Raw genomic sequence first — 24,860 nt, 5'->3', positions numbered from 1 at the left:
ATGCGGTCCCCTTGTTTGTAGTCCCTGAGTGTGTGGGCGTCCTGGCTAAGAAGACCTTGACCTTCGTTCGCTGGGCCAACTCTCTCCACGGCTCCGTCTTCCCTCATCTCTCTGTAAGTAAAGCAGAACATAATAATATACACTGCTATATCACAAACATACAGTAAAGCATGCACATTATATCAATGCATCTTGTCATATCTATACAAAAGAAAGATCATTAAAATGAATTGTACTAATTTTACCAAACATCAGTTTATAATGCTGTGGTACTAGTAGATACATTTACTAATCATTGATTATTTTTGCAGATGTCCAATGAAGAAATCATTACCAAGTTTACAGACATACCGAACTGGTGAGGAACATCTTCACAAGATTAAAATTTCGCCTCAGTTTTAAACATATGGGGAAGGATTTTTTCTTACTTTTGAGGGACCAGTTTAATATTGTATACACAGAACGTGTATTTGTTTACACTTGGTAATGTTTATTTCAGGCCTAGTAGTCCAGTGCGTGCTTTTGCTTGGCATCCACATACCCTTAAATTGGCCTGCGCCCTTGCTGATGACTCAATCAAAGTGCATTCTGGGAAGAGTGATCTAGTTCCCACCCTCAAACATAAGCTACAGAAAAACGTAGCTGCACTAGCTTGGCAGTAAGTATTCTGAAATGTTGATATTTTGTTGTTAAAAAATGAAAAATCTGAATTTTTACACCTTTTAATATAGTAGCTAGGGAAGTTAGATTTTATTGGTGTACAGCAAGACTGGGTTATAATGAAGTCACTGGGATCTATGAAATTTCTTCACTATATCCATAATTTGCTATAACCATATAAGAAATTCATTTAATTTATAAAACTGGGGAGCCAAGATGACTTTGCTATATCTGTGATTTGGCAGTATCCATGTTTGTACTAAACGAGTTTACCGTATCAGCTAGTATATTGTGGGTTAAAAAAAAATATACACATGTATGTGACATTGAGACTAAAATACCATTGGCAGCATGTTTACAATGTAACTGTAATAATACTGTAGACGTCTTTAACTTCACATGTCTAAAATTTCATGGTTTGTTACAAAGTTACCTTTCACAACGGTTTTAATTTCACGGAGAATCGTTTGTTAATATTCAGGTACTATGACTGTTTCTCGGTAGAAATGACGTTAAATAATAATCACGATGGTTTAAAATTCGCGGAAAATTCTTAAATCGTGAACACAGTGAAATTAAAAACTTCGTAATATTTTCAACTTCTACAGTATAAGTTCTGGAAATAATTGAATTTTTCACTTGTATGGAGATGCCACCTTTGCTGGTCAAAAACATTTTTTTCTCTATCCTCTGCACTTATAACCAAGGAGGAGAGATTGTTTTCATGCCACACACCTAATGTGACATAACACCTTGGTTAATACGGTCTCATCCGAAGGACCGGTCTCCATGTCTCACAGTGGGATTTGAACCTGTACGTGGCGTAAGGATCAACTTCTTACTTCGTGAATCTAGAGCAGATGCTCTTACCATTGAGCCATGCAGGCAACAGGAAATAGTTGCAATAACCATTATGATGTTAACATTAATTATAGCTTTTTTAGTAGATTACTAATATACACTATATGACCTTTACAGACCCCAGTCGGCGTCTGTCCTAGCTGTTGGCTGTCAGTCCTGTGTCCTTATCTGGCACGTGGAGCCCACCTCTCTAGCTACAAGGTAAGATAAGTACTAACAGGTAACTTACAGATAGAGCCTACCGCACTATAGCTCAAGTTTTTAGGTATAGTCCCTAAAAAGTTCTACTTTCCCACCTGAATGGTAAAGGAACGCAGAGCGAACAGTGAACAAAAGCTGAGTGAACAGAAAAATGTGATAGTAGAACGTTTCAGGGACTGTAGGTCCATCCCAAAGTAACTGTAAGTCCCTTTGTGACAATACTTGCAAGGACAAACATTCAATTGATGAGAGACAGTGTCATCACTTATAGATTAACATTTGTTGTGATGAGCTTGGTAATTTTTGTCTGCGTATATTTTTAACACTGTGACCTTGACCTTGACAGGCCGTCCACCAGTTCCTGTCAGGTCCTACAGCAGACAAATCACTCCCCCGTCACCTGCCTGGCCTGGGACCCCAGTGGTAGGATCCTCCTCTCAGCCTCACCCGTGGACACCTCCCTCATGGTAACAGTCACCATGGAGACCGTGCTGAGTCCTTAACACTCTCTGAAAATTAACTTACAATACTATGTCAATAAAAAATACAATTGAAATTGGTTATCTCAAAAACTTATACATGTATTTTGAATTATAGAAAAGGGTTATAGAGATATAATGAAAAAGTGATTTAAAGTGTTATAAATATTCAGTGTATTCATAATATGATGTAAATCTACATTTGTAAAGGGAGTCTGTAATGGCTGATTAGGTTTTAATACAACAAAAAGATAAACACAAAAACTGCCCTGAATCAGTCGTGATCTATTTTTGTGTTGGCTGATTAGGTTATCTTTTAAGTCCTGTTCTATTTTTGCTTTAGGCCTGGGATGTTCCCATGGAGACTGGTGTCCCCCTGCGGAGACTCGGGGGTGGGGGCGTGTCTCTCCTGAGGTGGTCCCCTGATGGGTCCAAAGTTTTCTCAGCCACACCCTCCCGATTGTTCAGGTGAATATTGACCTACAGCTTAATTTCAATTATGGCTTTGATTTTTATAAATGTTAAATTATAATAATGTTATAACAACAAAGACTGGAAAAGTTCTGTAAGTTTTGCAGTTCCATAAATGTTATGCAAATATCTAATTTCACCGTAGACTCAAGATTGTTCAAATTGTGGTCCCCATCAGAGACTTGACAAGATTTTTTTAAATCTCAAAAACAATAGTTACAAGTTTTCAAATTACACATAAATTCATTCCAATGATCAAGATTCATTTTCGTTCAATCCATGGCACTTTGGATTAATTAGACTTTAAAGCGAATCTAAAGTTTTGCCTCGCAATTATAAAGAATCACCTTTGAAAAATTTTCTTCTTGAGAACTGCTTTGTAAAATTGTCCAGATTGAAATTAATGCAATTCTATAATGTACATCAGTAGGCATGTGATTAAAAGGGGGGGGGGGGTTCTTTAGTGTTTCACAAACATCTTGTTTCAATCTGAAAAGATTTTCAACACAGATTAAAGCCATTTTATTTTCATTTTAGAGTTTGGGAAACAAAGAAATGGACATGTGAAGTTTGGACAAAATGCACAAGTCGGTGTAAGGTAATCCACTCCACACTGTAAAGTTACATAATGCACGGTGTAAATCACTGTAAGGTAATTCACTGTAGACTGTAAAGTTACATAATGTACAAGAAAATGTCCTTCTTACAATGAAAGATTTTATAATGAAGGTTGCAGAGATGTTTAGAAACCTTTTGGGGACATATTCCAGACACACACAATCCTGGGGATAAAAAAATCATATGCAGCAGACTGCAGTTGAAATGATTTTTCTTTTTTTTAATATTTTTTTAATCAGTATGTACCATATTTCTTTCTACTATGAAAGCAATGCTTTGGATACAATTTGATGTGAAATTTCTCTGAAAAGAAGTTTATTCCAATATTAATTTTCAATATCATTTGAACAGGCTGCTTGCTGGAGTCCAGATGGAAGAACCTTACTATTTGCCACTGAGAATGAGCCAGTCATATACTCCCTTACATTTTCCACCAGTGAAGATGATACGTCCACTGTGATTGGTGGATCACAGTCTGCTGTTGTGTCTGTCAATCTGGCAGAGGTGGAGATAGCCACTGTGGACGGGAATGTGGTCAAGTGTGTACGAGTTTATATGCATTGGTTAATTTAAGAAATGAATTTGATTATTGAAGGTTCATGAGGTTACTCCTGGACATCAAGCAGTCAAACTGTTTGCATGATTGTAATCAGCAATGAGTCCTCTACCAAAATTGTGGAATTCATGGCCCCAGGGTCAGGGGTTCTAGTGCTAGGGCGGGGCTAAATAAGTAGGTAGTGAAAATGCATTATTTCTTTGAAAATCTTCTTCTCTGCTCCTGGGTATTAAATAAACCAACTAAGTACATAGTTATGATGAGCAAGAGTGCCTCTACCAAAATTGTGAATTTTATGGCCCCAGGGTCAGGGGTTCTGGTGTTAGGGCGGGGCTCTATTGATTATATAGTGAAAATACATTTATTCTTTGAAAATCTTGTTCTCTGCTCCTGGGTAATAAATAAACTAACTAAGTACATAGTTATGATAAGCAAGAGTGCCTCTACCAAAATTGTGAATTTTATGGCCCCAGGGTCAGGGGTTCTTGTTTTAGGGTGGGGCTCTAATATAGTGAAATGTATGAATCTTATCCTTTGCTCTTGGTTAATATGCTAATGATCTAATTACATATCTAAGGCCAGGATTAATTTTATTTTCAGTTTTACAAACCCTCCGCTCAAGGTTTTGAACTTTTAGAAAAAAAACAACATTTTTTTTTCTTTCCGATGTCAAATTTGAGTCGGGATTGAGATTTCAAATTTACGAACTTGCACTTCCGGTTTTCAGATGAAACGGCGGTTAAATAAAGCTACATCCAAGAATTTAGCATGGTTTAGTGTAAAATTCATCGATAAGAGTGCCATTCAAAACGTTTCACCCGTTCAAAGGACAAATTAACACCCTTCCCCACAGTCACACATTTTAACGCATATACCATATCCTATTTCTAACGCAAAATCACGCATTTACCGTTTTCCCGCAATCACGCATTTTCACACACTTTAAAAAGTTCATTTAATCTTCAATTTACTGCCAAATTCCAACTTTTTTATACTTGCTCGAATATCAAAAAATAAGAAAAGTTATTTTCTAATTAAAATATTATTTCAGAATATTATTTATGCTAAACTTTAGAGAAATTTGGACACCGCTATAAAGTGCTTGCGGGGAAATGGTAAAGTAATATTTCTATGACGCGAGGATTCAATATATATATTGTATAGCAATTCTGTAAGTTGTAAAGAGTTAAAAGCTGACGACTTTGTTGCACAATGACATGCTGGTGAGATAATTATGTATTCGTTTCAAAAGTAACTGTAAATTATTTTCCTCCCCCAGGTTTTAAACTGCCCGTGGTAGCTATTGCATATTGCCATGGACATTGTTTAGGTCTCTGTTATAGCTTACAGTCTAAGCATCATTCTTCAGAAAATGGTTGCTTATGCATCAGATGTAATGAATAAAACTATGGGAGAAGTGAAGTCCATTTGAGGAAGAAATAAACAATAACCTGAAGTGAAGAAATAAAAAAAAAATCCACTATTAAAACAGGTCCAGTACAATCAGTACATTTAGCTACGTAGGTAGAATTACCTACGTAGCTTTATTTACCTACCTCATGTAGCTTGATTTAGCTACCAAATGAATTTATTTCTATAAAAAAGCATTTTTCTCAGGATGTGCAAAAACTATCATTTCAAATGCAGTGATCATTTTCAACTTTGAACTCATCTGAAAACAATTCATGAAAAATTCCCTCTTGAAGAAATGTCTTTTTCTGTGCAATTGCAATCAAAGTTCTGAAAGTTTTGGGGCTATGTATAACAGTTAGAACAGTTACTCCTTGAATGAAATGACAAAGAAGTCCAGTTCTGGTTAACATGATGATAGGTCGGTAATTATTCAGCACAATGTGAAGTAATCATACTCAGTCATGCCTCACCGCACGGACAGATAACCAAACAATGGAATTACATGTTTTGCTCTAAATTGACCAAACACAGCGATGTTTAAACTATCTCTGCTCTGGAATGTTTTTTATGAGTTTTTCACCCTATCTTTGGACTTTCAATAGGGCGTGACTTTCTCGGCGCTACGTAAAAGCGAATACTAGTAGATTCTCATTGGTTACGAAATTAATAACATCAGGAACTTTAATTGTTGTTGATAACGATGAGACGACTTATGCCCAACCTCTGTGTCGTGAGAGAAGTTTTAATTGGCTATTTACTACATTCGACCGCATCTCTATCACATGTATATTTCAACAGTGACGGGAAGCTGTGTAAATTTCAGAAGCTAATTAGGTAACGTTGAGAATGCCACCCCTTACTGAAAGTCCAAACTAAGCCTGTAATTGTAATAAAGTTTCCCTAGTATAAATATCAATAGTCATTAAACTGCGATTTTTTGTCTTTTTTCCATAAAAAGAAACGTTACATTGAAATAGCTAAATAAAGCTACTTGAGGTAGGTAAATAAAGCTACGTAGGTAATTCTACCTACGTAGCTAAATGTACTGATTGTACTGGACCTGTAAAAGGCAAGAATATACAAATATATGTAGTATCATTTGTGTCAGCCAGAAAAATTATTTTACACTTAATTGAAAAAATGTTGACCCTACTCCCCAATATTTCCTGTCATTTTTAATGATAGGAATTATAATTTTAGGCATCGAGTAAATTTTAGAACAATGTCTACACATTCACCTAACACATATTAAGAAAATGAAGATGTATTGAAAGACTTTTAAAGGATCGAATTTTTAAAATATATTTTGATCAACATCACAAAATTTATATAACTGGCCCAAACTGGCAGATGATGAAATAAGCAATTAAATGTTCTACTTTCCTATTTGTAAGCATTATATGTCCAGTGGTAAGGAGCCTATTTAGATAGCATAAAAAAGAATGTACAAATGTTAATAATTGATTTATCAAAAAAAATTATTTCCTTTTCCTTCGGGACTTTTTTATTCTCATGTTCAAAACTAAACCTAAACATAAAAAAAAATGCTGGCCTTATAATGAAGAAAGGGTCCTCTTTCAAAATAGATAATTTCAGGGCTGCTGGGTCAGGGGTACCAAGGGGGTACTTTGACTAAAAATAAATTAATGCTTTGAAATCTGCCCTTTGATAAGCAATGGTGCCTCTTTCAAAATTTGTGAATTTCATGGCTTTTGGCTTAAAACACTACCCAAATACAATCGCTGGAAAGTTGTTACATGATATTCAGGTGACCTATAAGGCCCGTGGGCCTCTTGTATTATTTTTCTGATGAGTTGCCATAAATTTACACCATTCAACTGTCATTTTTAAAGTAAAACAGTTTGCATTATATTTTTTAATTGACTCAAGTGCGGTATTATGATGTAACAATAGAGACATAGAGATATTCATGCTTATTCATGGTAGTTCATGAGAAAATTTTAAGTATTTAATTTTGTAAAGAATCAAAGGGGAAATTTATTGGCAATATAAATATGAAGAAACACTTCTGCGTTTTGGATTATGAATGTTTGAATTTATTCATGTTTGAATTATGTCTGATGTACATGGTCTTCATGAGCCATGGATGAAATTAAGACACTTTGAAATTGTAGTACATGTACACATATTAACTAATATTTCCATGATTTTCTTTTTACATAGGGTAGGGGGACATGTACAGAGTATGGTGATGGATCGACATGGGGAAAGATTAGCTGTAACTCTACATGGTATGTTAACATTGATAGACAAGGGGAAAGGTTAGCTGTAACTCTACATGGTACGTTAACATTGATAGACAAGGGGAATGATTAGCTGTAACTCTACATGGTACGTTAACATTGATAGACAAGGGGAAAGATTAGCTGTAACTCTACATGGTACGTTAACATTGATAGACAAGGGGAAAGATTAGCTGTAACTCTACATGGTATGTTAACATTGATAGACAAGGGGAAAGATTAGCTGTAACTTTACATGGTACGTTATCACTGATAGACAAGGGGAAAGATTAGCTGTAACTCTACATGGTACGTTAACATTGATAGACAAGGGGAATGATTAGCTGTAACTCTACATGGTACGTTAACATTGATAGACAAGGGGAAAGATTAGCTGTAACTCTACATGGTACGTTAACATTGATAGACAAGGGGAAAGATTAGCTGTAACTCTACATGGTACGTTAACATTGATAGACAAGGGGAAAGATTAGCTGTAACTCTACATGGTACGTTAACAATGATTAAAGGGAACACCACCACAGCATGGTAACTGACAGCACTGGGTGGTGAATGTCATGTCAAGGGTTTGGGCTCCAAGTATTGTCCAAAAAAATTGTGGTATATTTTAAAGCAGAATTTATAAGAAAAGATTAAATTTGGGCATTTTACATGAAGTAATCGAAATTGATTATTGGGAACAATTACATGTGTATTTCCTTTGTTGGAGTTGTTAAAGCTATTTTTCTTGACATAAAAAATGACAGCAAATTTCTTCTTCCTATAAGTGACTTTGGAGCACCATATCCCATCTTATAGATAAACTTTAATGTTTCAAATCTTAGACTTCCGTGTTAGTTGCCTGTTATTATGTTTGTATTTTAGAGGACTGTGGCCAGGTTTGATTCACTGTTGTACATTACACTGTAATTTTGTTGTTGTATTTTGTAGATGACCGGGGTCAGGTTCTGCCATTTGTAGCTGTCTTCAGGACAAAGATAAACCCCATGTTGGAGATTACCCCATGGTAAGTGGGTTTTCTTTTTTTTGGGGGGGGGAGGATTCTGATAGAAAAAAAATTAACATCTTTTTACTCCACCATGAATATAGCTGGGGCCATTCCCTTCCTTTTCTCCCATTACTGATGAACAGAAATAATGGTTGGATTTGTTACTTACATAAATGGGGAAAATGAATGTATTCATTAATAAAAAGCTTCATCTTGGTCTTCTAGTGAAGGGCTTATTGCAAAGTGAGCTCAAAATAGTAATGTATACGAACAGAGGAAATTTATGTTGTTAATATTTTTTTCAGTGGATTAATACAAGGAGAAGCTGGAGAATTCCCTCAACAGATATCATTCCAACCTAATTATGACAAAGGGGCGCTACTCTCTATTGTAAGTAAATCATTCCAACCTAACTATGACAAAGGGGCGCTACTCTCCATTGTAAGTAAATTATTCCAACCTAATTATGACAAAAGGACATAACTCTCCATGATAAGTAAATCATTCCAACCTAACTATGACAAAGGGGTGTTACTCTCCATTGTATAAAGTAAATCATTCCAACCTAACTATGACAAAGGGGCGTTACTCTCCATTGTAAGTAAATTATGACAAAGGGACATTACTCTACATTGTAAGTATGAACTGAATATCTAGGATGTTGTGGTCTCAAACTCTCAGAGCATGTGGAAAAATGATAGATTTTATTAGGGCCCCGCAAGGATTTGCGGGTGCCCTATAGTAATCACTGTCTGTCTGTCCTTCTGTCATTCTTCCGTCCACAAATTTTCTGTTTTTTCCCAAAAACTTTTTTTATGGTTGTCCAATTAAGTTCAAATTTGGTATGGTAGTTCAGTAGGCAAAAAGACATATTTTGATGCTAAGTTTGTTTTTCGATGTCCTCTTGTTTGGAGCTGGGTGGTGGGGTAGATTCCTTAACTTTATATAAGAATGAATTGGCAAAGAGAGATAACTTCTGAAAATGCTCCCATTGTAAACTGAATACTGCAATGAATGAGTCCCTTGGGATCAATTAGCTTTCCTCCTGAAGAAAATCCAAAGCATTATCTTTATCTGTCACATTGAGAATAATTACCATCTCTGTCTACAAATGAAGTTTGTTTTGAAGTTAAGTCCATTAAAGTCGATTGAAGTATAAATGTTTTTACTTTATTTTTGTTGAAATACCCTACAGAATGAGTTCTCATTTCATTGAATTCTTAAAACAAGAAATAGATTAAAGGAGATATATTTTTTTTATTTTTATTTATTTATTTTTTTTCTTGCTTCATGAAAATTCAAGAATATTATTGATTTTTAGGTCACCTGAGTAAACTCAGGTGACCTATTGCTATCTGTTTTCGTCCGTCGTTTTGCGTCGTGCGACGTCCGTCGTCCATCGTGTGTTAACATTTGAACATTTTCAGCTTCTTCTTTGCAACCACTCAACCAATTTCAACCAAATTTGACACAAAGCATCTATGGGTGAAGGGGAACAAAAATTTTGAATTTCATGATCCCTGCCCCCCTGGGGCCTGAGGGGTGAGGCCAAAAACACTAAAATTAATGCAATCTTTAAAAATCTTCTTCTTTACTCCTGGACATCAAGCAATCAAACTGTTTGCATGATTGTATTCAGCATTGAGTCCTCTACCAAAATTGTGAAATTCATGGCCCTGGGGTCAGGGGTTCTAGTGCTAGGGTGGGACTAAATAAGTATATAGTGAAAATGCATTATTTCTTTGAAAATCTTCTTCTCTGCTCCTATGTATTAAATAAACCAACTAAGTGCATAGTTATGATGAGCAAGAGTGTCTCTACCAAAATTGTGAATTTTATGGCCCCAGGGTCAGGGGTTCTGGTGTTAGGGCAGGGCTCTATTGATTATATAGTGAAAATACATGAATTCTTTGAAAATCTTATCTGCTCCTTTGTATTAAATGAACTAATTAAGTTCATAGTTATGATGAGCAAGAGTGCCTCTACCAAAATTGTGAATTTTATTGCCCCAGGGTCAGGGGTTATGGTGTTAGGGCGGGGCTCTATTGATTATATAGTGAAAATGCATTAAATCTTTGAAAATCTTCTTCTCTGTTCCTGAGTATTTGATAAACTTACTAAGTACATAATTATGATAAGCAAGAGTGTCTCTACATAAATTGTGAATTTTTTGGCCCCAGGGTGAGGGGTTATGGTGTTAGGGTGGGGCTCTATTGATTATATAGTGAAAATGCATTAAATCTTTGAAAATCTTCTTCTGTGCTCCTAGGTATTAAATAAACTAATTAAGTATGATGAGCAAGAGTGTCTCTACATAAATTGTGAATTTTATTGCCCCAGGGTCAGGGGTTATGGTGTTAGGGCGGGGCTCTATTGATTATGTAGTGAAAATGCATTACATCTATGAAAATCTTTTTCTCTACTTCTGGGAAATAAGCAGATGAACTATTTACATATTTATGATGGGCTCTTCTTCCAGAATTGTGAATTTCAAGGCCCCTGGGTCTGGGATACCAAAATTTTTGGGGTTGGGGATGGGGGGCTCTACTTATATACTGAAAATGAATTGCTTGAAATATGCTCCTTGGTATAAATCAAACATTTTTGATAAGCGAGTGTGCCTTTTCAAAAATTTTGCAATGTGTAGACCTAGGGTCAGGGGTTCATGTGTGGTAGGAGCACTCCTGATTATCGCTGAATATTACTGATTAGTTGACATACATTTTTGTTCCCCTACCCTGCTTATGGGTATTAAGTAAACAAACCAAACAATTGCTAAGTGTATAAGTTATGATTAGCATTGGTGCCTCTTTCAAAATCGTGAATGTAATAGCATCTAGCTTAAAACATGAACCAAATTCAATCATTTGAAAGTTGTTGCATGATGCTCAGGTGACCTATAAGGCACGTGGGCCTCTTGTTAAGGTAGTAGGATAAAAACCTCATTCTATCATTAATACTGAAAAAGTACTGATTATAAATTAAGAAGAAAATGATGAGAGAGAAGTACAATTAACCCTTTGGGATTAATTATCTAGTCTGCTGCAGAAAATTTAGAAGGCTTATCTTTATCTATCACTTTAAGATTAATGAAAACCTTTGTCTGCTACTGCTGTTTGTTTTGAAGTTAGGTCAAGCCTTCATGATTTGTACTTGCATTCATTGAAGGCTGGCATTTTATATTACATAAGCTTCATTATTGTTAAGATATACATTCAGTGTTGAGTTGTTCTTTACTGCCTTAGGCCATAATAAATAAATTGCTAGATAATCTCATCCGAAAAATCGAGGCGGGCGGGCGGTTTTTATACGCCCGTCTTAAGACGGGACGTATTATGTTATAGGCTTTGTGTCCGTCTGTCTGTCTAGCTGTCCGTCCGTCCGTCTGTTAGCTTTTCTCGTGTCCGGCTCATAACTTTAATACTATAAGGTCTAGAGTTATCAAACTTTGTCAGCTGATACATCTTGGGTAGAAGGTGTGTCGCACACAAAAAGTAGGTCGCTCTGACCTATAATTAAAAAGTTATAGCCAAATATGGAAAAATCCTGTCCGGTCCATAACTAGAAAACTATTAGACTTAGAATCATCAAACTTGGCCAGTTTATGCATCTTAGGTAGAAGGTGTGTCGCACCCTATTTTAAGGTCACTGTGACCTTTAATTTAAGTGGAATTTTAAAAAAAAAAAAATGTCTTTTTTCCTATTCATTTAAACATTCAAAAAAATGTAAAACTATTGCACTAACCTTATTAGAAAAATGTTAAATCAAGAAAATACTTATTTTTTTAGCATATACTTGACAGCAATCTAAACAAATATAATGTATGTCTGAGAAATTCCACCACTCCCATGTGTCTAATTATCAAGCACTGGTCAAGAAGAATATTGCATGTCAAATTAAAGAGAGAAATTAATGAGTTTAGTGTGAGGAGTAGCTGTAAGAGCATCGCTGCTATCTATATCCCTTGAGTATTGGGCCAAATGGGTAAGCCTGTTGGATTAAAAATAGCTCTTGTTGGCTAGCCTAAGTTTTAAAATGAATTTGATTAGAAGTAATTAAAACTAATCTGATATTGCATATTAAACTATTTTGATATTACATAATATTATGAACTTAAAAATTAATTTTATGGGGGTAGGGGTGGAATCTGCATGTTCATATGAATTGCATATTAACAATTAACTGTCTGACATTAAATCTAAAAAAAAAATCATTGAGTCAGACGTTTTATATGTTTTAAAAATGTTTTATGGTAGATAGTGCAGATCCAATAATCTTTTGGGAGTAATGAGTAGACAAGTTGCATCCAGTTAAAGATTAATTAATGTGTTCAATGTAGGAAGGCTAGCTGCATGTCTCTTTCATTTCTTCAGAGCATGGTCTTATCTCTCCTTCGGGAATCAGGCAGCAGAACTGTTGGTCAGTTTATATTTGATGGCCAGCCTTTTATTTCCAAAATTAATTAGGTATAGATTAAGTTGTGAAGACTGATTTGATATTGTTTAATATGATAGGCATTTGGCAAGGTATAGAAATCTATGAATGATGCAATATTTGCTATAATTAATGCCTACACCACAGGAGATGGATAAACAAATTTTTTAAGGTGTTTGTAAAAATCGTTGAAATCTTAAAATCAAGGTTGACATGATTTTCCTGCACTTTTAACTGTTTAAGATACATTGTATTTGTAATTTTTTGACGGGCGTATCATGCTGTGGCGTGGCACTTTATTATTTTATATATTTTCTATTTTGCAGATTTTTTTATTGACCTGGTCAATCGGTGTAATTTTATCTACAATATCCGAATAAATGTCATATAGTAAAGGTTCATTATTATATCTTACTTCACATCATCACCAATCTTTTTCAACCAATATGACCCTTGTTTAAAATATATATGCATGTATTACAGCTATTACCGTCTTTTCAACTTTCGGGACAAACACCACCAAATGTTTTCCCATAGACTTCCATACAAACTTTAGCACCTCTCACTGATACATATATTTAATTTCGGGAAAATGGTCTTTTTGTCGTGAAAGTTCGAGATATTGGAAAACAAAAAATGCCAGAAAAAATATACCGTGCCGTTGCACTTTTACTTTCAATTTCCATTTGTTTACAACTTAAAAGTGCGTTTGACACCAAATGAAAATCTCTAACCAAAGTGCATCCCTCCCTTCAAATTTTTACCTGTAACTCCTATATACCTCAAAGAAACCCAAGTCTTGATATCAGATTTTTATCAACTTTATTTCACTTGTCAAATACATAACAAGTCTTTTCTCTTATTGACCAATCACGCGCCAGCTAGCATTTTCTCCTCCGCACAACCTTGGGTGTCCAAAATGTCTGCGCCCATGTATTTGTTTATGTAGGGGTTTTTCCTATAGAGTAAAAGAAACATTTATAAAAAGTGGTCAATTTAGTAAATTTAGAACACATATCCATTGCTTATCTCACCTCTTGAATATTGGGACTGACAGTCTTAGCTTAAGTACACCATTGGCTGTTACATTTCACTCCCCAGTCAATCAGACCCACATCTGTGAAACAGAAAAAATGTCTATAAATTGAAGCATTTCTCTATTTTTCTTTCAAACTTTTAAAATAAAATGATTAATTTCGCTTATGTTTTGCTTGTTTTTCTTATTATCTCTAATATTTTCTGAAGGTAGATCATGTTAATCATTCAGGGTAGCAGGTACCCGTTATTAATGAAAAATGAAGAAAATCAGCAGGTTTTTGTAAGAAAAAGCTGGGTTATGGAAAGAGTGAAAACTAATGTAGATAAAATAATCAGTGGAAAGAAAGAGAATTATATCTAGTTCAAATGTACATAAGATTTAAAAAAAAAAATCTATCAGCAGTGGGTTGCTGGCATCAGAGAATCAAATACATCCCCATTGAAAATTTTGTAATTTTGAAGGGGGGTGACCTACATTTTAGCCAATTTTCATGATCATTTCATGTAATTGATGTTAAATATGTATATTCTCATAAAAGGCAAATATATTTATTAGCATATTATTTCTTATCAATGCCATAATTAATAAATTGATTAAATGCCAAGGGCAGATAAATCATATTGTCTGAATACAGTGCTCAATTGTAAGCAAAGTGCTTAAATAACTGCAGTTCTGAGGAAATTTATTTTCTAATAATCTATAAAAAGTTCTTAATAACTTAAATATTAAGAGATTAACTAGATTTTCTAAGAAAACCATACCTTGAAACTCTTAATGAAAGCAAAAGGATCATCCCGAGAGTGTCCATGTTTTGTTCATTGTAAGAGGGTAGGGTTCATTAATCTCTTCCTTCTTGATAATGCATGGCTAAAATACATTTTATTTTATTAAAACATACTGATAAATGCATATAGCAGCTTATATCTTAATTTTTTTATTATTTACACCATCTTTTGAATTTCTTTTAAGCATTTGTGATGTAATACCTTTAAAAAAATCATGTTAAATAGAATTTACTCGGATAATTATTTTTAAAAATATCAAAGAAATTGAAAAAAATAACTGCAGATAAGCATGACTCTTGTTATTCAAATAAACCAAATTTAAACAAAATTCCTTCATTTTTCAGCATGATTAAAGCACAAAATTACCCCCCCCCCCCCTTTCAGCAGAATATCAAGATTGGATATGGCAAGTAGGAGGGATATTCAGACACCTTTTTTCATAATTTTTTCAGTTATAATTTTGCATATTTATTGCATTTTCAATGTATTTTCAGCAAGAATATATTGTACTGTAATTTAAATTAAATTTCCTACTAGTAATCTCTAAGTTTCACCAATAGTATAACTCTTATTTCAAGCCAGCACTGATTACATGACTGAAACTGGCTTTTCTGCTGGATTATGCCCCTTATGTAAAAACAAAGTACCCTAATTAGCTAACAGCAGTCAAATTTTGTTATAAATTATTCAATCAACTCTGATTAACACAAATTTGAAAGAGGATTATTCAATCTGTTCCAATGTCTACACTCATAAAATACATGCATGGATTTAAATGAATTTCTCAAACTGCGAGGGGGATATTCATATGTTTTGTGTATTGATGATGCCCATAAATATTGATATTGTATTTTTACAATATTCACAGTAAATTTCGGTATAAATATTTATTTAAAATTATTTACATGTACATTTATTGAAAATATGAGAGCTAGGGCAAAAAGTTTGGCATTTTTTCACTATGTGCAGTCCCCATTGTGAGTCCCAATTTACCCAGACCCTCTAATTTTTAAACAAATAGTCAAAACTAACTAAAATATAATCCCAATGCCGAAAAAATAGAAACTGATTGATTTTTTGGCTGTAATCAATTTTTATCCATGAAATCATGCCTTTTCTATAGGACAAACACCACCAAATGTTTTCCCATAGACTTCCATACAAACTTTAGCACCTCTCACTGATACATATATTTAATTTCGGGAAAATGGTCTTTTTGTCGTGAAAGTTCGAGATATTGGAAAACAAAAAATGCCAGAAAAAATATACCGTGCCGTTGCACTTTTACTTTCAATTTCCATTTGTTTACAACTAGGTGCGTTTGACACCAAATGAAAATCTCTAACCAAAGTGCATCCCTCCCTTCAAATTTTTACCTGTAACTCCTATATACCTCAAAGAAACCCAAGTCTTGATATCAGATTTTTATCAACTTTTTTTCACTTGTCAAATACATAACAAGTCTTTTCTCTTATTGACCAATCACGCGCCAGCTAGCATTTTCTCCTCCGCACAACCTTTAAGGGTGTCCAAAATGTCTGCGCCCATGTATTTGTTTATGTAGGGGTTTTTCCTATTCGCGGAATTTAAAACGAAAGTAGAATGGTAGATGAATACCGATCCCGATCAGAATTAAGACGAAGAAAAACAGAAATAAAAAAAATCGAGGCGGGGATATAAAATCGAGGATGAGAATCTAGGAATATTTTTATTATGGCCTTATTTAAATACAAGGATATTATTAACAGGTTTTTGGATATTCAGGAATTATCTTGAAATTTTAATTTTTTTAAAATTAAAGTTGCTGTTTCTTATTTGTCATATATTTTTGAATCATTCCATAAGCTGCACCCCTATAATTCTACCCCATGCATGGCGGGGCCCTTGCTGACTGGTCAGTTTTCTAGTTAGAACTTGATCTTTTTTGAAATCTGATATGTTTTAGTGTCTAACACTTGCTTCCGTGGAGACTGGTCCATCGGATGAGACCATATAAAGCGCGGTCTCGTGTGACAGTAGGTGCTGGCACAAAAAAGATCCCTACCTGATAAGAGTGAATAATTCTAGATAGGGACGTTAAAAAACATACAGTCTATCAATCAATTCAACACTTGCATGAATCATTTATGCTTCAAGAAATAAGCCAGTAGCTGAAAATTCATTAAATTAAAAGATGAAATACATTTTTTCAATTAGTTGTTCACCTCATTCAAACACAGAAAAATAATCGTTCAGGGTTTATTATTTATTTCCTCGTTTTAGCTTTAATGCACTGTTGTCTTACTGCATCATTGGTTCGGAGTGATCTAAATCTTGAATTTTTTTCAAAGAAATCTAAAACAAAATTGTTCTACTGGTAATTGTAATTTTTTAATCATTTAAAAACCGATTTGCTAGCCTTCTTGTTTCACAGATTTGGAGTTCCTCTGTGTTTTACTATCAAATGTATTACGTTATCTTTACAGATTTGGAGTCCCTCTGTGTTTTACTATGTATTACTTTATCTCTACAGATTTGGAGTCCCTCTGTGTTTTAATATGTATTACTTTATCTCTACAGATTTGGAGTTCCTCTGTGTTTTACTATGTATTACTTTATATCTACAGATTTGGAGTCCCTCTGTGTTTTACTATGTATTACTTTATCTCTACAGATTTGGAGTCCCACGGTGTTTTACTATGTATTACTTTATCTCTACAGATTTGGAGTCCCTCTGTGTTTTACTATGTATTACTTTATCTCTACAGATTTGGAGTTCCTCTGTGTTTTACTATGCATTACTTTATCTCTACAGATTTGGAGTCCCTCAGTGTTTTACTATGTTTTACTTTATCTCTACAGATTTGGAGTCCCTTAGTGTTTTACTATGTATTACTTTATCTCTACAGATTTGGAGTCCCTCAGTGTTTTACTATGTATTACTTTATCTCTACAGATTTGGAGTCCCTCAGTGTTTTACTATGTTTTACTTTATCTCTACAGATTTGGAGTTCCTCTGTGTTGCGCTATGTCCCTCTGTACTTTATCCCCAGCGATGAGATACACAATGTTCAGTACCGTCACCCACCCCCACCCACCCTCAACGGTCACCTACTGTCCCCTATAAATAGACATACCTGAACCGACACACGTGGATTCTAATGGAGAGGGATGAAGAGTGTATTTAAATTGTGTACAGTTGTCATTAATGGGACCCAGAATATGACTATCATTATATTAAATTGTCCATAGATATGTATAAATAATGTGGATGTGAAAGTACATGTACAACGTGGATTACTTGAAAGAGTGAAAGTTGCATATGTGACAGTTATGAAATCATGACTTTCAGATGCTGTGTGTGTGCTGTTCATCAAGATTCAGTTCATGTGTAGGTTGTTTATGTAATTAAAACAATCTTAAAATTAACACTGTCAGTAATTTTTTCATAGCATAGTCGTGTGAGGTTATGCACTTTAGTGGTGTTAATGAAAAAAAACCACGAAAAGGGGATGTGGAATGTATATAAATTATAATGAAATGTTAAGTGAGCTCTAAACACTTTTTAAGTTTTTGGACTAGGGAAAGCCCTATTTCTGCAGGAAAAATGTTCAAAGACAATGGAAAATGCATTAACAGAAACTGTGTTGTTACTCACATTGGGAAAATTAATGGAAATAATTAATTCAATTACTTGTTCTTGGTCTAATGTAATGCTAAGCATATTTTTGTCTATTAAAGTTGTGTAGTTAACTGTTAATAAACATTTTTTCAGGGCAGATAATTCTAACACCTTAAAACTACCCAACAATTAGAACTCTTTGGTGTGCATTGTTTAGAGCTTCCTTAAGCTAACAAACAGTGATCATGTTTAAAAGTCTATTTAGAGGTTTTTCAGCCTGGTAAGTAACTTTAAGAATTATATCAATTACCTATGGTAACCCCTATTCTACTCAGTAAACCAAATAGTACTATTTGTGTAGCAGGGACAATTATTGCTTCTGCTGGGGACCTCTGGCTTGCCAGTCCACTGCTCTATCAATTGAGCTAAAGGGTTAACCCACTAGCCCAAGCTAGTAGGATGCCATTTATCTAACACTACCATATTGTCCCCCTCCAGAGAATGAGATGTCCTCATCTCTTTCGGAGTGCCGACACCTGTGGGGGCGAAGTTCTGGGGGCAATAACTTTCACCCGCCGAGAATACCCGAGTCCCAACGTGGGCGCCAGATGTACCAGGGACAATTATAATATTGCTTTTGCTGGGGATTGAATCTGGGACCTCTGGCTTGCCAGTCCAGTGCTCTACCAATTGAGCTAAAGGGTTAACCCACTAGCCCAAGCTAGTAGGATGCCATTTATCTAACACTACCACATTTGTATCATCTTTTATTTGCGATTCTTCGGTTTGAAATCAATCCATGACTGAAGAAACATTCTCTATAAATACTAGCTGCAGATCTGTAGCGTTATGGTTTTATATATTTGTCTTTGACCATAACGCTACAGATCCCGTTCTCCACTTTCTAGCATTGGTCAATCAACTACTTTTCACTCCCTAGTTCTAGACACATTCTGTAGCCAATATGTATTGTTTATCCACCTTTCATCCATTTATAGTTGTCTCTACAATAAGCAATAAGCTGGAAGTGAATTTTCAGTAATCTAACAAATAATTTTAATCAAGCGAGTTTATCATGCACTTGTAGAGACGACTATAAAGGATTGGGAGATAAAATAAAATATACAGATTAGTTGAATAATGTGTCTAGAATTAGGGGTTGAAAGGTAGTTGATTGAACGATGATGGAAAGTGGAGAAATTCTCCCCAAAAGAGCGCAAAATATATTGCGCCGTATATTGCACCTTTTTTTGCACTACGGGATCTGTAGCATTATGGTCAAAGACAAATATATAAAACCATAACGCTACAGATCAGCAGCTTAATGAATACTGTAAATAACTTTTTATTCGCGAGAACTTTATTTTCGCATAATTACGCGAGACAGTGTGCTCGCGAAAATTTTAATTCTCGGGTATAATAGTATTCCTTAATATTATATATAGAACAATAACCACTATTTGTGAAAATTTTGTCTCGCTTATCAAGAATAAATGACTATCTAGCGAAAATAAGGTCTCGCGAAAATTTAGTGATCTACAGTACTAATACTAAGCAAAATAATTGGTTTGCACCAATTAATATTTGCAGGTTTAAGTTTGTCAGAGAATTCACGGATATTTCTCACACGCAAATAAAACTGAGAGGGCTGGGTAGTTGTGGCCATTTTCATACTATTTTTATCTCCTTTTAAATTAGAGGAAGAGCTCCATATCAAGATAATGATGAAATTTTAAAACTTAAAAGTTTGGAATTTTTCTTTACCAAATGATAGTTAACAGCTTATATATCAGTGGCAGATAATAATAATAATAATAATAATAATACTTTATTTAAAGAGGGTAACCCGATTAGTGCAATGCACTAGTCTTCCTCGGGGCCCTCTAAACACATTCACAATAATACAATATTAAAAACATCGTACAATATTATAATAAATAATACAACGTGACGTGAAAAAACATGTACATATACAGATTGATTCAAGAACATGAAATTATATAACTTTTAGTTTCTACATGTTATAATGAATTTTTCTACATTTTTACGAAAAGTTTGTACAGTTGGTGAGAAACGGATATGCAAAGGTAATTTGTTCCATAAATGAACTCCAGAATAATGAAAAGAATTTTTAAATTGATTTGTTCGATATTTTGGTAGATGAAGGTCATAGTTCGTTTCAGATCGTAGAACATAACTATTAGTGGAAATAAATTCAAAGGAGTCTCTTAAATATGTTGGTGCCATACCATGAAGTGTTTTGTACAGTAATACATATTTATGAAAATCAATTAACTCATAAATGGTCAGCCAACCAAGTTTTTCAAATAATGGTAGTGAAGGGGCATCATAAGCTACATCTAAAATAATCCGGGCTGCCCTTTTTTGCAATTTAAAAACTCTATCTATGCCAGCACCTGGCGCATTACCCCAAATAGTAAGACAATAATTCAAAGAAGGCAGAATGTATGCATTGTAAAATATTTTTCTCGTGTGTAAGGGAAGAAACTTCTTAATTCTGCGTAAAGTATACAATTTATAAGTCAAAGATTTACAAACTGAGTCAATATGATAATTAAAGCGCAATGAATGATCAATATGTACTCCCAAAAGCTTTTCAGATTCAACATTTTCAATTAATTTGTTTGACGCATATAAATTTAGTTCAGGGGAATTTATTCTTGATTTTCTCTGTTGAGTTCCCATGAGCATACATTTTGTCTTGTTGGTATTTAACACCATTTGATTTTTGGAACACCAATTTTCTATCTGACACAAATCAGAGTTTAGGGCATTTTCAATATCTTCTACAGATACAGGAATTTCTTAACGGGAAGGGAGGGGGGGGTAAAGGTTGAGGGAGTCTGGCGTCTGTACTGAAGCCCCCAGTGGGTCTAAGGATAGATCATTTTGGGTGGTTGACAAGTTCTTACAATTGCATACAAAAATTTCAAAGGGGGGGACACGGAATACTGGCCCTGCATCTATCCGCCTTTGTATATCATCCCAAAAAAATTGAGTTACTGTAGATCACTTAATTTTCGCGACACCTTATTCTCGCGAGATTGTCACTGACTCTTTGTAAGCGAAACATAATTTTCACGAGTCGTTGTTATTCCTCTATATAATCGTAATGAATACTTTTATACGCGAGAATTAAATTTTTGTGAACGCATTTTCTCGCGTAATAACGCGAAAATAAAGTTCTCGTGAATAAAAAGTGATTTACAGTATATCTAATAATGGCTAATTTTTTTACCCCCTAGCCTCCTTAAATGCCTTAAATCTTCAATGTACAGGTTTCATGCAAAGGCACCTGACATTACTTTTCTTTTAATTGAAAAAAAAAACTGTCTAATAATATTCGGGTATATTTTTAATTAAAAGAAAAGTAAGTGATGTCCATGATGTCAGGTGCCTGTGGTTTCATGTTGAAGATACTGTAGCTACCCTTTTAATTCAATGTGTATTTATAACCATCTGTATTTACAAACAATATTTTGATGATCATGAGTGGCACTCTGTCTAACTCTATCAACAGTTTGATGTTTTGAAGATAGTAATTAAAATGATTAATATACTCATACTTGTATCAATGAAACAATGAATTTAAATTATTTTAAATCTTTTTTTTTTAATTCAACATGAATAAATAAAAACAATCGTAATAAATCAGACTGGTCTATGACTAGTATATTTCTTATACGTACATGATGTAATTAATGATAAATATGTATACATTAAACACAAAAGAAATTAGGGTCAGTATTTTTCAAGATTAGAATACTTGATTGTATAAATGAAACTCCCAAATCAAGGTTTTATAACAGCACTCAAGTATGAACAGATAAACACAAATTAATATGTACATGATGAATATTCATGAATGCTTTTAATTGTTACTACGTCTTTATATGTATATGAAGCATCATTAATCTTTAATGTTAACTCGCAGAATGTTTATAGATTGCATCAGATAGGTGTAATTTTTAGATACAGTATGTAGGGTATGTATAAACGGAAATGAATACATGTACATTAAACAAGTAACACTCCCAGAGCACCAATAATAAAGATTACCAATAATTTATGTAACAATTACAGTACTTCAACATATTTTTGTTCCTATTAACATGATTAATTAATGATTTTCCAGTGACAAAAGATTCAACTATTGCAATGCCCATCTTCATTCTATTATTGCAGGGACACTTCCAAAAGTTGAATTTCAAATGGCATTTCTAAACATGCTAAAAGTCAACACCTTTAACCAAATCCATGCCTTGGAATCTGACCGGTATAATAATTCAGCAATTGTCCGTTTAATCATCCGTCCAAGGATTTAAGGAACTCTAGAATATCCAGCCCCGACGTCCAGTTGACCACCTGAGCCCTCAGCTTGTGTCCGTTACTGACCGCTCCTTGGTCACTTTCCAACTTTTGAATTTTCTTCCACAACCTGTAGCTGATCCTGGGACACACGTAGTCGTTTTCCGTGAGTCTGAGGGCGGGGCAGAAATCGTTACTTCCGTCCCCCACTAACACCACACACTTATATCGGATCCCCTCCTGCTCTCTCCTCCGTACGTGTTCCTGTAATATGTGTCCCTTACACAGGTTAACGGTGCTCAAATCACACCAGTCCTGTTTGTGATAAAACTCGATCGTCAAACGACCTTCTGCATCATATTGTGCAGGGTTGGTGTACACCTCTGAAAAAGCATCTTTCAGCCCAGATTCGTTTAAAATATTTTCAATGAACCACGAGTTGGAGTCGGAAATGATAATGCTTTCATGTTTATTTTCTGTGGCATACTCAATGAGTTCCCTCATACCCTTTGTCAAAGGAATCTCGTTCATACATTCTCGGAAGTGTTGTTCCGTTACTCCGTGACTATGAAGGTATTCAAATATGAGCCCCATGTACTTAGTCCACCCCACATCGCTGTAGGTATCTTCAATTTCCTGCGGAATTTTTCCGTCAGGTGCCAGTCTTTTACAGTACAAGTCACTGTTTTCGTCAATAACTGTGTGATCAAAGTCAAATGCAAAAAGAATCTTCTCAGTCATCTGGAAAAAAAAAAACAAAAGATCCAAATTATATTAATTACATGTATTTCTTGCAAAACAGTAAATATAATATAAAGTTTTACTATAATTGTTTATTGATTTAAATATACAATATGTGATTACAATTGTTAATTAATACATGTAACAGATTAACATAAACATTATGTAACCAGGTCAATGCAAGTATATTATAGGCCTATTCAGATATTGCCAATCAACTGTTCAACAGTGACTTCACAGAAAAAGTCTTAAGTAAATTCCCCATCATGTGAAGAAATTCTGTTTTCCCTAAATTATTTTTCATCTTTAAAATTGCTATGTGATGTTCTTACATAACGTTTGAAATGTTCAGTTGTATGAATTTCAGAAATATTATTACATAAAATCTACATGACCTAAAACATTCTGGAATATACTTCGATAGTGACGATAGTGGAAAATTCACGTCTTGCAAAGTCAGATATTTTCTTTGCAGCACATAAATATATATTAACAAATTAAAAAAATACATCTTTTAACAATATTTAAAAAAAAATTGAATGAGAATCTGTTTAAAAATCCAATTTTGATAGCTTTGAAAAAAATCAAAAAAGTCCACTGACAATCTGACATACTCAGTTGAACACGTCTCATAATCTGAAATATTGAGATAAAGACAATGAAAAAGGGGGAAAATATAAAACTTACCTTTTTGGAGACGATTAACTGATACCTGAGCTTTAATTCACACTGCGAAATTAGTTGCGCAACAAAACCTTATCAAGACCTACATTTCACCGGAAATTTTGTTTCTACTTTCAGTTTGAGTGTGACTAAAATGGGTAGCGAAACCTGGGCCGGGCTGGGAATTTCGAAACTGAAAACCGGGTTTTTGATAATAACGGAATGAATACACATTCTTTCTTTATGAAATTTACGGACATGATTAATAACCATAAGATTTCCATTTGCTATGTTAAATTTTGTTGTGTAGAATTATGTCAATTGTACTAAAATTATTTTTATCTTAAAATATTTGTCGTTTTAATAAGTATTTTTAAAATGATTTATATTACTATAAATACTAATAATTCTTTTGTATAATCTAGTAATAAGTGAATTACTGTGATAAACTAATCGCTTTTCAATATTTTTATGTAATTTGTGATAATGATCGAGTGTTATTATTTTCACTTTCAGGGTAAAGCAAGGTGTTTTAACCGCAAAGGTTTATAGCTAGGGTACAATACAGTCATCAAAATTGTCGAGAAAAGAGGCTTGCAGCATTCTTCAGAATCATGATCAAGGATTTATTTCCCCCCCCCCCCTCCCCCAGTATGACCGAAGGCAGGCGAAGTTGCTACCCATTTTAGTCACCTGGAAAAGGACAATCGGTGATAATCATTGAAACATACACAGCATTTTTTGTTAAAAATTGTG

General features: G+C 34.3%; 2 protein-coding genes and 1 long non-coding RNA gene across 3 annotated transcripts; 1 reads left to right on the top strand and 2 right to left on the bottom strand.

Moving 5' to 3' along the window:
- The first annotated feature begins 25 nt into the window (after positions 1 to 25).
- On the top strand, positions 26 to 18,178 carry LOC134228491 (aladin-like). The gene is made up of 12 exons (XM_062710145.1): positions 26 to 113; positions 312 to 358; positions 500 to 658; positions 1,639 to 1,722; positions 2,069 to 2,189; positions 2,545 to 2,669; positions 3,210 to 3,270; positions 3,642 to 3,829; positions 7,444 to 7,511; positions 8,454 to 8,529; positions 8,817 to 8,901; positions 17,753 to 18,178. The coding sequence occupies exons 2-12, from the start codon at positions 312 to 314 to the stop codon at positions 17,888 to 17,890; spliced, it is 1,152 nt and encodes a 383-aa protein (XP_062566129.1). The 5' UTR covers positions 26 to 113; the 3' UTR covers positions 17,891 to 18,178.
- On the bottom strand, positions 13,752 to 14,958 carry LOC134228488 (uncharacterized). Its single transcript, XR_009984005.1, has 2 exons — positions 14,747 to 14,958; positions 13,752 to 14,063 (listed from the first exon to the last, which is right to left on the bottom strand). It is a non-coding gene; the product is annotated as an uncharacterized LOC134228488 (long non-coding RNA).
- Positions 18,179 to 22,243: 4,065 nt separating the features above from the next.
- LOC134228487 (pyridoxal phosphate phosphatase PHOSPHO2-like) lies at positions 22,244 to 24,239 on the bottom strand. The gene is made up of 2 exons (XM_062710143.1): positions 24,129 to 24,239; positions 22,244 to 23,441 (listed from the first exon to the last, which is right to left on the bottom strand). The coding sequence occupies exon 2, from the start codon at positions 23,439 to 23,441 to the stop codon at positions 22,698 to 22,700; it is 744 nt and encodes a 247-aa protein (XP_062566127.1). The 5' UTR covers positions 24,129 to 24,239; the 3' UTR covers positions 22,244 to 22,697.
- Positions 24,240 to 24,860: the final 621 nt, after the last annotated feature.

The sequence above is a fragment of the Saccostrea cucullata genome, unplaced genomic scaffold (assembly GCF_032062105.1).
Source record: "Saccostrea cucullata isolate Sc308-1 unplaced genomic scaffold, CSIRO_AGI_Scuc_v1 ctg5377, whole genome shotgun sequence".
NCBI lineage: Eukaryota > Metazoa > Mollusca > Bivalvia > Ostreida > Ostreidae > Saccostrea > Saccostrea cuccullata.
The sequence above is the reverse complement of the archived record's forward strand: the minus strand, read 5'-3'. Positions and strand labels throughout refer to the sequence as shown.

Excerpts from the sequence above, each read along its gene's own strand:
- LOC134228491 (XM_062710145.1), top strand. The coding sequence starts at position 312 with ATGTCCAATGAAGAAATCATTACCAAGTTTACAGACATACCGAACTG. Across the intron at positions 359-499 it reads TTTACAGACATACCGAACTG|GCCTAGTAGTCCAGTGCGTG; the intron begins GTGAGGAACATC and ends TGTTTATTTCAG. Across the intron at positions 1,723-2,068 it reads CCCACCTCTCTAGCTACAAG|GCCGTCCACCAGTTCCTGTC; the intron begins GTAAGATAAGTA and ends TGACCTTGACAG.
- LOC134228487 (XM_062710143.1), bottom strand. The coding sequence starts at position 23,441 with ATGACTGAGAAGATTCTTTTTGCATTTGACTTTGATCACACAGTTATT.